The following is a 16,162-nucleotide window of genomic DNA, read 5'->3' as shown; positions in this document are numbered from 1 at the left end:
GCGTGGCTGCTGACTTACCCATTCTTTGGTTAACTGATCTGAATGAGTTTCTTTAGTTGTTCCAGACTCATGAAGATCTGGCATTGCTGCTGGGTGAAAAAGGCAAATATAATTCTGTTTCATTAAAATACTCTTTATATCTCCTCAGCTGCCTTGTCCATCATCCTGGCTGTTCTAGAAACAACTTTCTTGATTTGTGCTTATTCTGGTATGTGGTTCTTGGTGTTCTTAAACCTGTCTCGTAAATGTACATAATTTATGGGAAAGAATTATGTATTTGGTGCTTTGCGACAAAGTCTTTAAAAAGACCAAAAGTGAATGAAAGCAGCTAGAGTACACATACAGGATGCTGTGGCAAAGGAATTTTCTTTTATTAAAAAAAGCCATGTACGTAGTGATCCTGTGAGCACATATTAGATCAAGTATACCTTTTCAATAAGAATAACTTCTTATTACTGTTGGATCTACAGTTGGCTTTTTTTTATTGCTGCTCTTGGGTTTTTCTGTTCCCTTTTCTATCTTCAAGAATAGCATTGGGTGAAAGCGGGATAAGAGATTTTTAGAGTTTTGATTTTATTTAACTGTAATGGTAAGAACCCAAATTTCAAAGGCCTAGATAGTGACTTAAGGTACAGTTCTGAGCAAGAGGTGGCACACAGAACTCACTACCCCAGGAGTATCCCTCAGAGGCTTTGTACCTCAAATAGACCCTTCTAAGTCACAATTCCTTCCCTGCTTGGCCCTTACTCTGGCCTACACCAGTAGCAAATTACAACAACCTCTGTGTCTGCAATGGTTCCTTTGTGCTGTTCCTCACACTAGGTGGTGCAGAGCCCAGGCTGCACCCGTTCCCCCACCCAACTTCTCAAAGGGAGGAAGCAGGCACTCAGCCGTGAGCGCTTGCTCATCTCTGCATGCCCAGACACAAAGTCTGAGAAGGCAGTGCTGGCATGTTGGGAATGGGTGTGATTTTACTTCCCTCGGTGGGTGGGTGTAGTCCATGTCACAATCCAGCCTTGAAGTAAATTGTTACAGACTTTTTTAGGCCGAAGGACATGTCACTAATGTGGCCTATTTTGTAGCTTAAAAAGCATGGAAGTATTTGTAACTGTGACAGATATAAAGGTAATTGTGACAGATACAAAGGCCTAAGACTTTGTTGTAGTAGCATTTTCCTAGAAGTAATGGTGGTGGAGTTTTTAATTTTGTACTGTATATCTTTAAAAGTGAATGAGCCTTGATTTTTGTGACTTTGCCTTCATTTCTAATCTCTTTGTGAATGAAAAGCTATATAGAGGCACAAATCCAGAAGCTTAATTCTCCATCTGATTAGAGCAAAGTCACCAACCTGATTGGTTGAAAACAGCCAAAGATCCATGGAGCGGCTTAGCCTCCTGGGAGGCCGAGTAATAACAATCAAATGAAGACATATTAAAATGTAATATTACTTCCTCTCCATGGGGACTGTATAAAAATCATAGCCAGGAACTATTCTTGTCTGCTGATTCTGTTTCAGTCACTGATTCCCTGCCTCTGCATTTATGGCTAATGCATTTCACACAATAAACAGGGATTGTGAAGTTTTAAAAGCAAATAAATATGAAAGATCAAACACTGATTTATGACTTCCAGTGGCTTTTTATGTATTTTAAACCACAGCAGGCAGAACTAGAACTGGATGCTTTGGTCTGAATAATTTCATCACCTCCCATGTCAAATCAGGGGATATATTGAGAATGTATTTTACAATTAGTGAATAGACATATTTCACATTCCAAAAGCAAGAATTAGTCAGGTCTCTTTAACTGCCATTTCTTAAAAATCCAGTGACACAAATCTACAAAACACTTTGAGCCCAACCCTGTATTCCTTGCACTCTGACAACTCCTATGAACTTCAAGTAATTCTGGCTCATGCCACAAGTATAGTGATCAAACATCAATTTCAGTTTATTGTTGAAAACGTGTTAGTCTTAAACTTTGGACAGGGAGAGTTGGGATTCATAGAGATATAGGCATCTGTTTGTTTGTTTAAAGGTTGAGTATAGGCTCTTGCTTACCAACTGCCTCATTCTGCTTCTGACTGTAGTCAACAGAAGTTTTGCCATTGACTTCAGTGGCGCATGACTGGACTTCAGAAGCTCAGATGCACCTGTGTCATCCAAGGGGGGGGAGGGAGGAGTAATGAATGCTGTTTTATCCAGTTAGTACTGTTGTGCTTATTTTCAGTTTACTGGAAGATGCTGTTGACACGATATAACAAACGTAGAGCTCAATCCTGAAAACACACCTATGAGCAACTTTGTTTAAGTATGTAATTTTTTGCAGGATTATATAGTTTTTCTGATGATAAATGTGACTGGTTGCCTGGGATAGACCACACTGAGAATGCCACACTCAGGACGGACTGCAAGAAACTGGGCAGACAATCCCCCAAAACTGGTGGTTTATTCTATAATTAGATTCACCAAACCAGTAACAAAGGTGCTTCTGTAGTAACACACTGGTTAACCAGAAGCCACACTAAGTCCCCTTTTAGCATTCCAGTCCTTGGTTCCCATTCAGACAAACCCAGTTCACCATATATGAGGTTCTACCACTCCCAAGGGATCAGACACATGCCCCTTAGGTCAATATAAATCTCAGATGTTAGCCAAATATCATGCTGTCAGCCAATCCTTAGTAAACTGACTAGAGATTTTATTAACAAAAGAAAAGACGAAAGTTATTGAATGGTTAAGGAATCATATACATAAAAGTGATTTTCAGTGTTCATAGATCAGGATCATAGCAATGATGAAATAGATTGCTGGCTTGTAAAAGTGTCTCTGGTAACTTCCAAAAGATTGGAAGGTCCTCAGTCCATAGTTCAGTATACTTCTTTTTAATTGTAAATCCACAGTCCAGAGAATTGGAGCAGGAATGAGGGAAAATGGAGATGTCTCAGATGTCTTTTATATCCTCTGACTAGGGTTGGTAGGTGTCCAGTTTTTGACTGGAAAGTCTGGTAAAAAAAGGGGACTTGTCAGTGTCCAGTCAGATGTACTGACTGGATACCAAAAGTCTGATTACCATTGGGGGGAGGCACCGGGTCATCAACCTGTGCCAGCCCCTGCTCAGCCGGGGCTGCCTTCTACCTGCATCTTGTGGGTAGGCAGGTGTCAGGCTGCAGTTCCTGTCCCAGTTCCGGAGCAGAGGGAGTCCAACGGGGTGATGGGGAGGTGGAGAGGATTGAGTGACAAGGATGGGGTGGGGGAGGGAGGAGAGCAGCGAGTGATGGGGGGAAGGGGAGAGGAATGAGTGGAGCAGGGCCTTGAAGGAAAAGGCAGAGCAGGGGCAGGGCCTCAAGGGAAGAGTTGGAGCAGTGGTGGGGACTTGGGGGAAGAAGCGAAGCGGGGCAGGGTCTCAAGGGAAGAGATGCAGCAGCAGATGGGGCCTTAGGGGGAAGAGGCAGACCGGGAGGTCCAGTTTTTAGTAATTAGAAAGTTGGCAACCCTACCTCTGCCACATGCATGGAAATTTACTGTCCCAATCAAAGCCCACAGACCCTGAGTATGGAAAGTTACTGACAAAGATGGAGTCTGAGGTCTCATGTCCACATCACATGCCCTTACATATTTTGCTGAATCACAGGGATGGCCATTGGCTCCTTGCTGTCTGAGGCATCCTCAGAAAGAGCTTTCTGAAGAATGTATTCTTAATGGCCTATCAAGCTTGAATAGCTTAGAGTCATAGACTTTAAGATCAGAAGGGACCATCATGATCGTCTAGTCTGACCTGCACAACGCAGGCCACAGAATCTCACCCACCAACTCCTGTAATAAACCCCTAACCTATGTCTGAGCTATTGAAGTTCTCAAATCATGGTTTAAAGACTTCAAGGTGCAGAGAATCCTGCAGCAAGTGACCCGTGCCCCACGCTGCAAAGGAAGGCAAAAAACTCCCAGGGCCTCTGCCAATCTGCCCTGGAGGAAAATTCCTTCCTGACCCCAAATATGGCGATCAGCTAAACCCTGAGCATGTGGGCAAGACTCACCAGCCACACACCCAGGAAAGGATTCTCTGTAGTAACTCAGATCCCACCCCATCTAATATCCCATCACAGGCCATTGGGCATATTTACCGCTAATAATCAAAGATCAATTAATTGCCAAAATTGGGCTAGCGCATCATACCATTCCCTCCATAAACTTAACAAGCTTAGTCTTGAAGCCAGGTATGTCTTTTGCCCCACTGCTCCCCTTGAAAGACTGTTCCAGAACTTTACTCCTCTGATGGTTAGAAACTTTGGTCTAATTTCAAGTCTAAACTTCCTGATGGCCAGTTTATATCCATTTGTTCTTGTATTCATTTATTCATAATGGGCTGGTGAGACTGAATGTAAACTATGGCTGTGTCTACACTAGAGACCTTACAGCTGCACAGCTGTACCGATGCAGCTGTGCCGCTGTAAGATCTCCTGTGTAGCTGCTCTATGCTGGTGGGACAGAGCTCTCCCGTCGACATAATTAAACCACCCCCCAGTTAGGGGCGGTAGCTGTGTCAATGGAAGGGTGTCTCCCGCCGACATAGCGATGTCCACACCAGTGCTTCTGTCAGTGTAACCTATGAGCGACCTAAGTTTTACTGACAAAAGTGCTAGTGAAGGCATAGCCTACCTTGTTGATGTCACCCCAAGAACAAAAACATCTGAGATACAAATACCGAGCCAATATTCATAACTTCAGATACAGTGATGATACATGGATTTAACCAGCGTAATCATACTTGACAGATCGTAACTTTTCCATTGACACCTTACATGATACACTTTCTACAAGATTTGTTGCAATTGTATAACAGTGGTAGGAACAATGATACAACTGGTCATCTTCAAGCATACTGCATCATTTAATTAGAGCCTAATAAATTAAACATTCATTGCACTTTCTTCTTAGCATGACAATAGACTGTCAGATAAAATATTTGGAGCAAATGCTCCTAAAGCAGATCAGGCATAGGCATAGAAAATGCACATTCTTTTTTTAAATAAACTGAGTGGAGAGTTTAAGATTTTGGTCCAATATTTTATAAACACACAAATCTCAGATTAGCAAGTGCACTTCAAAATATAGTTAATTATTTTTGTGATTTCATGATCATTACCTTTAATAATATCACAGAAAAAACCTTTATTAATTGTTTTAAAAAATTCTTAGGAATCAGGATGCAACATTAATGTAATTAGAACTCCAGGGACAGGGTTACCCACCTGAAGTATGCGTGTGTGTGTAATGGAGGTGGTTTAGATCACTGGAGATGTAATTTTCACTCAGAGATCAAATACAAAGACAGCTGCAAGTGTTCTAGGAATATTTTGCACTTGTTCCCTTGTTTGACTTCTGCATACTAAGCTTTTGACAGGAAACAGTGTTTTCTCTGGTATCCCATGTTATTTTTCTCTCTCAGTGAAAATCCTTCATCTTCTTGAATCTTAAAACTGTTTAAAACTGCCCCGTCTTCCTCCCCACACACTGGGATATGTGAGGTGATATCTTGACAGCCATAATGAAATTTTTCAAATAATGTCCTCCTCCAGCCTTGACTAATTGTTAGTTTAATTAAGGGGAGAAACTGCTTTGCCTCTGGAATATACTTCACTGAATACTCCTCCTTCCACAGGATATGGTGTTCTCGCCCCTGAACTATAACATCAGCTTTCAGAAAACCCCTTGAAGGACAGTGGAAAAAGTGAATACTCCTGCAAATTCATTCATTCAGCATCAAAGCTAAGAAAGCATTCTTTTAGTAAGCAAGCAAGGCAGTTTGAACTCTGAAAAGCACACATCAGCTTCGTTGTAATATTGGGCTATCTTGATGGAGACCGGGGATTTGTAATAGTTTTGCATTCCTATTGCCATCTTACTTTCCTTGTCTTAGACTGAGGTTAAACTGTAAGTCTTCTAATTTTATTGTGGTCTCCGACAGTGTAGGTTAAATCAGACAGATTTTTAAAGGGTACTGATATTGAGAAGGGGCTGTACTCTATTCAATTAAAACCTGAGAATGTGGAGTTTAAAGTGATTGTGAATCTCTGTAGCCTAGATATAAAAAACAAAAAACAAAACTCACAAAAAAAAAAAATAAAGTCAGTGTTTATTAGCTGTACTCTCAGCTGATGCTCAGTTTTGATATTTCTATTTACTACTTTTTTTCCTGTCCTTGTGCCTGTACATTGGCAAATAGGTCATAAAAAACACTTTCAGCAAAGACACATTTGATTTATGTCCAGAACTAGTTCTTAGTATTGATTTTTTTTCCCTCTGGAAAACAAAACAAAAAAACCCAAAACTATATGTCTCCATTATTTTCTGAGTCTGGCAATGCAATGGCGCATTTCAGATCTGCTTTTATCTTAAATTACTTATTGTGGTGTGGGTTGTTGGGTTTTATTTTTTTCATTTTCAAAACTTTTTTAAAGCAAAGATTAGAAAGTTTCAGTAACTTTGTTTGTGATGATTGTGCGTGCAGTGAGGGAGGGGAAAACAAGATTAGTTGTAGAGGGGGAAAAAAAACGGGAGGGCCCAAATATAAGGAAAGGAAAGTATAGGAAAAGGAGTAACAAGTTGGAAATTTTATAGGGGTGGGGGGGAAACAGGTTACACACAAAAGAGGCAGAAGTGGAAGTAAAACAAGAAGTGGATCACAAGGTAGGAAGGTAGGTTCAGTGTAAAGGGTATATAGCTAAGGAGAAGAAAAAATATTAACATGGGACTGGGAAGACACTGTGAAGGAAGTAGGAAATACACATAAGCTATATTAAAAGCAAATCCCAGAGGAAGCTGAAAGGGGAGGGGAAGGGGAACTGAAAACAAAGAGCTGGACAGTGTGAGGCCCTTGCTGAATTAGGTCCTCAGATGAAACGACTGAGTCTAGAGGAAGAAAAGTGCTGTTTAATATAAGCAGTCCATGGGAATCCCAACAAGTAATACAACTGATATCTGTTATTTATTTTTTTGCATTAGGTGGTCTGGTATCAGTTGTGTGTGTGTGTGTGTGTTTTGGGAAATAAAGGGAAATGGACAAAACACTCATACAAATCATGAAATGAAGTAGATTTACAATCATCCCCCATTATTAAATACTGCATTGTTGTTAATGTATCTGGTTAATCTGCAGTACTGTCTGTCAGGAGCATACTTATAAGGATGTGGCTAGTAAAGGATGCAATACATTGTAGTCCTAAGAATACAATACAGTATAGTATCAGTGTAGCATGGAAAAAAACTGATCTCCCCCTCTCCCCCCGAATATTGGTGATAGAGTAAAATCACGTAGACTCTGACTTGATTTGTATGAGTTCCCGAAGTGAGCTGTGCTTCGTACACAAATCAGATTGTAATACCAGCTAGCAGTGGGCTGCAAGTGGGTATGTGGAGTTCAAGCAAGCATACAGATAAGAAAGAACAATTTAAACATGGGGGAGACACTAATTTGTTTGTGGAAGCTGAAAGGTTTCTGTTAAAGTAGAACAGTTTTTAAAAGCCCTAAGAAAAATAAGATTGTATTAAAAAAAATAAAATACTGATTTCCAATCAGTGTGGAATCTCGGATTTCACCTTGTCTTTTGTATGTGCACATTTCCTTAAACAGGAGATCTGTCACAGAGGAAGCAGGTGTACTGTGGTGATTATTATGATGTTGCTTTAAAAAAAAAAAAAGTGAATTAAGTACTTTGCTGCTTTGAGCCTGGCAGGGCTTCTTTTTCAGCTGACTCCATTACCTTTATTTGGAAGGTGATGCCATTTCATCCAGGGGCATAATAGAAAGTCAGTCAATTATGCATAGAAGAAAAGGTGGCTGAGTAAATTTGAAACCTGATAACTCATTCCAGTGTTTGTATATAATGTATGACTTACCGATGTATTCATTCTTTTGGCTTTCAACATTTCACAGCTTTTCCTAGGTCAACCTGAGCAACAAGAACAGATTCCAGTAGATTAAAGGACTCCCTGTTTTCAGGCATGCATATTCACATCACTTTGCCTACTGATTTCCTGAAATCTTTTTTTTATTTTTCTTTTAATCAGCAACATCAAATGGGTCATTAGAGGGCCTGGATAACCAGGAGGGAGGGGTGTGCCAGACAAAAGCCATGAAGATCCTCATGAAAGTTGGACAAGGTAAAGACCATCTGCTGTTTCATGAAATCACTTTGATCAGTCTCAGTACCCCACTTAGTGTGCAGGCTTCTTTTAATAGCATAGAACAGAGTGCCAACTGAGTCTAGTTTGGTCATTCTTCCCTTAGATTTTGCGAGCAAAGCCTATTTTCTGTACCTAAGCTACTGACAGATTTCTACAAGAGGAGCGCTAATGTAATAAGATCTCTTTATTGTAGAGCTCTCTAGAAGGGAAGGACAGCCAGTAATAATGCATTTCAGTCATTTTTATTTGTATTTTAAAAACAAACCCACCACTTCACAGTTCATAATTATTTGGAATAAATGAAAGGAGGGAAGCTAATGTTTCTATAGGTTTTTTTGTTATGAATTCTAACTACAGAAGAGGTTTTTGTTCATTGTCTCTTTATATATAGATAACCTATTGTGCAGAAAGAAAGAATTATTCTTCTAATTAGAAATTGGTTTAGGAGTCACTCAACTTGCTCAGTTAAACTGAAATGTCATCTGCAAAGCTTTTCTAGCCAATTACAGGAATCCCTATAGTTTCTGCAGATGGCCTCACAATCTAAACCTCTGAAAAAAATCAATTTTGCTTTAAAAGGAAAATTATATTCTTCTATCTCGTAGCCCTTTGCATAAAGAATCTTTTATTCAAAGCTAGTCTTATCTCATGATATATAGCAGCCTTATAAGATATACTTATCTTCAGTTGTCTAAATTGAAATCAATCATTTTTCTTTTGTACAGATCCCAATTCTGCTGGATCACCCCGTAATACTGGTCCAACTAAACGTCCCGAACAAGAAGCTGGTACCAATGGAAAAAGCTCCACAACGAGTCCATTTGTAAAGGATAATTCAGGTACACATCGGGATTTTTTGGTCTTGGGAAGTGCCATTTTAAGGGATTTTTTTCCATTCCTTACATCATTATTTTAGCATTGGAATTTGTTAAAAGCAAATATTTGCATAGTGAGATCAAACAAAAATGTGTTCTGCTGCACCAGTGGATGGTAGCTAGAAGCTGTACATTTTGGCCATTGCACATATTGCCCCTATCCCATTTTGCAGTTGGAGTAAATTACATCTAAGAAAATCATTCATTTCCAGGAAAGTTTTTGGGTAGTAGTTTCTCTGAATAGGTTTACAGTGATAAGTGCTGACTTATGTTTAGTACCCTGGCAGATGAGAGAATATTTCTATCTCTCTCTTCCCGTCTGATACATTATCAAATGGTTCTCAACAGCCATTTGTAAGGTTTATTTTAACGCATCTATAATTAATGCTCTAATCTCTTATCTGATCTTATAAAGTCTACAAATGACTGATTGATCCTAAATTTTAAAAGGTTTTTAAAAATGTATCTTTTTAATATGAGGAGCTCATGGTTTTCAGACCAATATCTTCAAACTGCTTTTCATGCTTTAAGTGAACAAAAAATAAATAAACAAGGTCACTGTGAAAAATAGGAAATTTAGAATATTACAAAGCTAAACTGGTTATCAGTCGACTCTGGGTTTCACCAATGGCTTCAAGTCTGTCTTCGCTGGCTACATTATTTGCTACCCTGCTAATGAATCTTTGAGTTGGCAGTTGTCGAGCAGGCATCAGCAATTTTGTGCTAAGGTTATTGTAGGCAGAGTTGATAGTTACGAGAATTTAGCATCCACAGCATTATTCCATCTGGAACTGAGCATCAAGAGAGGGAAGTTATTTTAAACTTTCTAAGTAAGAATTCATTGAATTCTTGTGACAAACTGATAATGCGATGATGCCATGCACTCAGCAGGCTGTTCAGAGTGAGAGCTTTTTTCTGCCTTCCAAATATATATATTTTTTAAATAAATGTAATTTAAATAATAAAAACTAGTTGCATCAGAAACATTTTACCTACCTCCCCTGCTGCCTGCAGCTTCCTTGTTTCATTAGTAAGCAAAATACGTAGACACAGTCGGTGGTTTAATTTAAACTAGTATCTGAAAGAGAAAGTAGCAAGACTATGATACCAAAGTGTCAGCTGTCCTGAGATTTGCCATTTCCCTGTTTTTCCCTGTTTGCTGCCTTGAGCTGGCCGGCATCTGTTAAAAGATGCAGAATGTATCAAAGGCTGCCTTGTCAGTCCCAGGCCTTGCTGCTGATGGATGATGATATATGAAAAGAAAACAATGCGGTTTGGGAGCAGCGTAAAAGTAAGACCAACAGACACAAAGTCTTGTTTAATATTGATTGCTGACTTCAGCTGTTTGCATTTAGCTACCTAACAGGGTAATTGGTTTGTCAAAGTTTAGTGCCAGTTAATTCTTCCAGTCCTGCTGAGTCTTCACATTTTTAAGTTAAGCACCATACAATGGTCACAGGACAGCGATAACTTCCCTTTGTGTTTTCTTCTCTTTCTAGGATCCAGCACAGATGGCAGTAAGGCTGGACATTCCAGTATACTTGGTTCAGAGGTGGCCTTATTTGCAGGGATTGCATCAGGGTGCATCATTTTCATCGTCATCATCATCACTTTGGTGGTTCTTTTATTGAAGTACCGGAGAAGACACAGGAAGCATTCACCCCAGCACACTACAACTCTGTCACTTAGTACGTTAGCCACCCCAAAACGTAGTGGCAACAACAATGGTTCTGAGCCAAGTGACATTATCATTCCTCTAAGGACTGCAGACAGTGTTTTTTGCCCTCACTATGAAAAGGTCAGCGGAGACTATGGACATCCAGTGTATATAGTTCAAGAGATGCCTCCTCAGAGTCCAGCAAACATTTATTACAAAGTCTGACAAACTGTGGTACCTTTGAGTTATAGAGGAAACTTACTGGTCAGATGCTTTCTGTTGGGGTTTGTGATGACCCCCTTGTGCACTAGTATTGACTCAGGCACAGGGGGAAAGGGCAACACCCTTTTCTCAGAGAGCCTTCTTGAGCTGGACAGCTTATCTAGTCTGTAGAATTCCTGTCTCAGTGAACAAACATTCACTAAAAGCTGGAAGACTTTCCGTAGAAGATACCCATTCTCTGATTGCTGTATTCTTGTTACATTCATCATCCTCGAAGCCATGTGCTGCAGGCATCCAGGCATATACAAAAGCCAAGGGAAGATGGAGTGATTTGTGGACGTTTAATAGATCTAGGCATCCTGGGAAGGTGCTCTAGGATATCAGGCTTGAAATGCAATCTTACGACTTTTTGTGTCTCTCTCTCAGTGCAGACTGGATTTGTCACACAGACCTCGGCATCTAAGTAAGACTTTTAAATTCTCTTGCTTTTAGTCCATCACTGTTACATTTATTTCTGTTATCCAGGGTTCTGCCATTCTTCACATAAGATTTCTTTTCACTCCACCTCCTGCATCACTAACAGAACATTAACATTTGGAGTGCCATGCTCCATGCATCTGCAGCCTCTCTAGAATGGGTAATACATTTATAGAAACTGTGTTTGCTAATAAGGAGCTTTCCAGCCAAAAGTTAGGCTGTCAGTGAAGTCAAGACCAGGATTGGACGGTGGCAGGGAAGGGCTGACTGCAATTGCAGTTGAATGCTGCTGCCTCTGAAATAGAAGCCAGAAAGAAACATAATTTAGGTAGCACAGCACTTTGGTGTGCTAAGTTTTAAGAGGCAAGTAGGAGACACAACACGAGCTGTGGATTAGGGCTGCACTTGAAGGAGTTCACGGTTATCAAATAGCAGTGTGCAGAAAAAAATAGTACCTTCAATACAGTAGGACAAAGGGGTATTGTTAGTAAATGAACAAGCCTGGAGGACAAGACAATAGTAGGCCGCTGATGATGTATTAGGGCAGAACTGTTGTGGTACTGGCAATAAGATATACAGCTTGGACGCTGTCATAAAATTGTAGTCTGCTTTGGATGACTTTTTAAGCAGACTCAGCTGCTATACTTATCACATTTTACTAAACACAGGGAAAGCATTTAAGAAAATAGCGGAGAGCCAAATCTGACCGAGATGATTATAAGCCAAAGGGTCAAAAGAGCAGTAATTCCATCACCAATGGAGTTATTAAATACATTCTCAGCTCTCCAAATAGAACAGGATTTTGTTTCTGATTGAGCCTTTTGACTCTTTGGTTTATGGTAGGGCTGTCCCTGCACAGTGCAGTGTAGGTACGGTGACTGACACAGCAGTTCATTGGTGCTCTGTTTCAAAGTTAAAGCACATATGGAAAACCTCTTACCATAAGGATAAAATAAATGATGACACTGAGAGGGAGAAGGACGATATGACTTATTTATAATAGGTGTATAGAACACAAGGAATATAAAGTGAAAGATTGTTTTTCTAATATATATTTTGAGATTGCACAGAATCTACACCAGAAGATGTGAAATTAATTTGTGGCAATTAAATGGTCTTAATTTCTCAGCATTAAAAAATAAAAATAAAAATTGGATGACTGCTTGTGGGAAAAAAACAACTTCATTCCAAAAATAACAATAATGAGCGTAAATACACAAATAACAAAGCCCTGTAAAGGCGTCTCACATAACAGTAGACTAGGAAACACAAGCCCAGAAATCCAGGAAATCAATGTTACTGAATCATATATTTAACAATGAGAAGATGTTCCGGCATTTATTTTCTGTGTTGTGTTTTCCCTTGCCTTATGGACTGAAGTGTTCTGTAGATTTCAGCAGGTCACACAGAAGGGGAGTTTCAGGTTAAAGTTTTTCTGCTTTAGCATGTTTTTTCCCCCACATCCCCCACGCTGAACAAAATAAAAAAGAATCCTACTTTTTATGTGCTATGCAAAATAGACATCTTTAACATGGTCATGTTACTATGGTAACACTTTGCTTTCCGAATTGGAAAGAAAATGTAGCAACAGCATTTTAAGGTTCTCAAACCTCCAGCGAGCACCTGCAAAAAAATGAACTGTCATAGAAATGATTACTCTCTCTATTTCCTGAACCTGAAAATGATGTTGGTCAAAAAGGAGAGAAAAAAAGAAAAGAAAAAAGCCTGGTTCTGTGGAAGGTTACCATGGTGACTAACTACAGTACATATGTAATTCTTTCCAACAACCCCTCCTTTCTGTGAATCCATCCATACAAGATTTTCTTGTAAGTCATTAAGATTTTATTTTGAAGGAGGGGGAGAAAGGGAAAAAGGAGAAAGGCATAGTGAGTCTGATTTTAATTAAATCAAGTGTATGTTTCATCAGTTGGCTACATTCTGGTTATGTACTAAACTGTGAAAAAAAATCAGATGAATTGATGAAGAGCAACCTGCAAACAATTGAAAAAATGTACTGTGCTTCTGTTTTGTGTTTGGTGCAGCATTATGACAATCTACCAACTGTTCCTTTATTTGACGTTGGTTCAGCTTTGAAAAGTTACTGTAAATGCCTTGCTTGTATTATCATCCCTAGTCACCCGACTTGGAATTTGCACCATCATGTCTAAGTGAAGATGCTGTAAATAGGTTCAGATTTACTGTATATGGATTTGGGGTGTTACAGTAGCCTTATTCACCTTTTTAAATAAAAAAACACACATGAAAACAAAATAGAAATGGCTTTTCTTAACCAGATTGTGTATATAGAGCAATGTTGGTTTTTTATAAAGTCTAAGCAAGATGTTTTGTATAAAATTTGAATTTTGCAATGTATTTAGCTACAGCTTGTTTAAAGGCAGTGTCATTCCCCTTTGCACTGTATTCAGAAAAAAATGGTATAAAAGGTTGCCAAATTGCTGCATATTTGTGCTGTAAGTGTGTACCATGAATATTTATTTAAGAATTTCTTTGTCCAGTTTGTAAGTAACACAGTATTACGCTTGAGTTATAAATAATTTTTTTCTTTCTTTCTTTCTTTTTTTAACTAGCCTGTCATAGGTTTGAAATCTGCTTTAGTTCCACATTGCAATTAGCCCCCAGAAAATGAAAATTACGAAAATCACATTCCACGTCTGTTTCAAACTGAATTTGTTCTTAAAAAAATAAAATATTTTTTTCCTATGGAAATCTTGCCTTCTAAGTATTTTCTTTAGTTTTTGATTATTTATTTTTTTCCTTTTTCTTAGTTTTCTTTTTCTTTTAAAAAAAAAAACTCTCCACAGCTTTATAGGGAGAACTTAAGTCTACTTTTGTTTCAAATTAGGGCCCTGATCCTGCAACCTGATTTGTATTGGCTGATCACTATGCCCACATGGAGCCCCACTGAAGTCAGTGGGTGCCATTAAGGCATAGGGGCCTACTAACATGGATCAGCTTGTGGAATGAGGGCCTGGTGTCTTACTTGCAGACACTTAACTTGAAGTCAGTGGGATTTCTCAGTGTCCCAGTGCTCACAATACTTAACTACATGTTTATCATTACTATCGGTGAGTAGTCCTAGTGAAATCAATGGGACTATTCATGTCAATAAAGTTAAAGTGCATAAGATTTCCCAGGATTGGGTCCTATGACATACAAGCTAACACAAGCCTTAATACAGAATATGTGGGTGTGCTGCTCTATAATTTTCACTTAAACAACTGACACCCACATTTAACAAATACTGTCATTTTTTTCACAAAGCCCAGTCACCATGAAAGCACATAATTTGAACAATCATCTGTAGAGTAATATATGGGGAGGTCTGAGGAGGGGAAAGATGCCTTTGTCACTTTAACAATTGATGCCAAGTTGTCTTAAGAGTTTCCATTCGAGAAAGGCAGCTAGTTATTCATAGCTTTTGGTCATGTAATTCCCATTTGTCAAATTATTTGTCTTTGCTGAATAATCAAGGAAAGAATGGTTGACAGATGAAAAGTAAACTTATAAGTGAAGCATGAGATGCAGTGACACTTTTTTTATACTGGACTTGAGGGAAGGCCTAGAGAATGTCAGTGACTTTAATTTGCTGTGCCATAGACTCCCTGTATGACCTTGTCTCCACTCCCTAGTTGTATATGGGGTTAACAATATTTCACTATCTTACTAGGGTCTCATGAGAGTATACATTCACCATTGTGAGGTGCTGAGATACTCTGCTGGTGGGGTGGGGGGCATATAAATAAACAGATAGACACTCCATTCAGTCTGTTACATTTCTTTTGGTGAATGGTATGTGCCTTATAGAAGTACACCCAACATAAAACTGCTGTCTTAGTCCATCTTTTATAACATGCAGAGAAAAAAAAATGTACTTGTATTTTTGCACTGCTGCTGACACTGCACTATTAATTATCAAACAAGCACAAAATCAAAATTTACTGCCCTCATTATGAAGCCTGGTTCCCCAGTAGGAGTCTGTCTGAGTCAATAGGCTCGGCTAAGTGGAAAATAAAATTATAATGTACAGTTGTTATCCATCTAAAGTGGAGTAAGAATCTATTACATAAAATATTGTCTCACAGAGTAAGCATAGCAAAATGTTACTATCTACGTCTGAAGTGTTCTCTCTTTTTTGAACATTGCAATGTTGCATCAATCAAATGCTCACTCAGTGAGTGACACACTTTGTTTCCATGAACACTGTAAATTCCCTTTCTGCAGAAAATTTACTCATTCAAAAACTGGTGTAATAGCAACAGAAATGAGAAAAGTCAATAAAATATGGAAAACGACTTTTGAAGAATGATCTTGGTCTTTGTAGCCACCAAAAATAAAATTGGGGTGGGGGGGGCGGGAGGGGAGGCAACAAATCCCGGTGTGGTAAAATACAAAACCTACTGGTGACACAGTTGCTACTTCACTATGAGAAGCATCAGATTGCAAGTAGGGTGATGACTTTTTGGAAAAAAGAAGGGAGTTAGAACTCTTTGGTTTTGTTGCCACTGATGGACTGCATGGCCTTGGCTTGTTGACTCTTCTGTAGTTTGTGAAATGAGATTCTATCTACATACAATTTAACTCATAGGCATGCTCTGAGGCTTAATTAATCAGGGCTTCATGTTCCTCTTAGTAGTTGTCAGACAGGTAATGGTGATGATGGAAAGAAGAATGATAGGAGGTGTGGTGTTCACATGGCATCTTCCTATTTGTGCATGGAACTTCTGC

General features: G+C 39.1%; 1 protein-coding gene across 1 annotated transcript in view; it reads left to right on the top strand.

Moving 5' to 3' along the window:
• Nucleotides 1-15,729, top strand: part of EFNB2 (ephrin B2) — a 55,014-nt gene extending 39,285 nt beyond the window's left edge. Inside the window, exons 3-5 of the mRNA XM_054013015.1 lie at nucleotides 8,069-8,161; nucleotides 8,911-9,024; nucleotides 10,560-15,729. Of these exons, the coding sequence (XP_053868990.1) occupies nucleotides 8,069-8,161; nucleotides 8,911-9,024; nucleotides 10,560-10,942 (590 nt within the window). The 3' untranslated portion in view covers nucleotides 10,943-15,729. The remainder of the gene's footprint in view (nucleotides 1-8,068; nucleotides 8,162-8,910; nucleotides 9,025-10,559) is intronic.
• The last annotated feature ends 433 nt before the right edge of the window (nucleotides 15,730-16,162 follow it).

The sequence above is a fragment of the Malaclemys terrapin genome, chromosome 1 (assembly GCF_027887155.1).
Source record: "Malaclemys terrapin pileata isolate rMalTer1 chromosome 1, rMalTer1.hap1, whole genome shotgun sequence".
Taxonomy (NCBI): Eukaryota; Metazoa; Chordata; order Testudines; family Emydidae; genus Malaclemys; species Malaclemys terrapin.
Note: the sequence above shows the minus strand (reverse complement) of the source record. Positions and strands in the feature narration are given on the sequence as shown.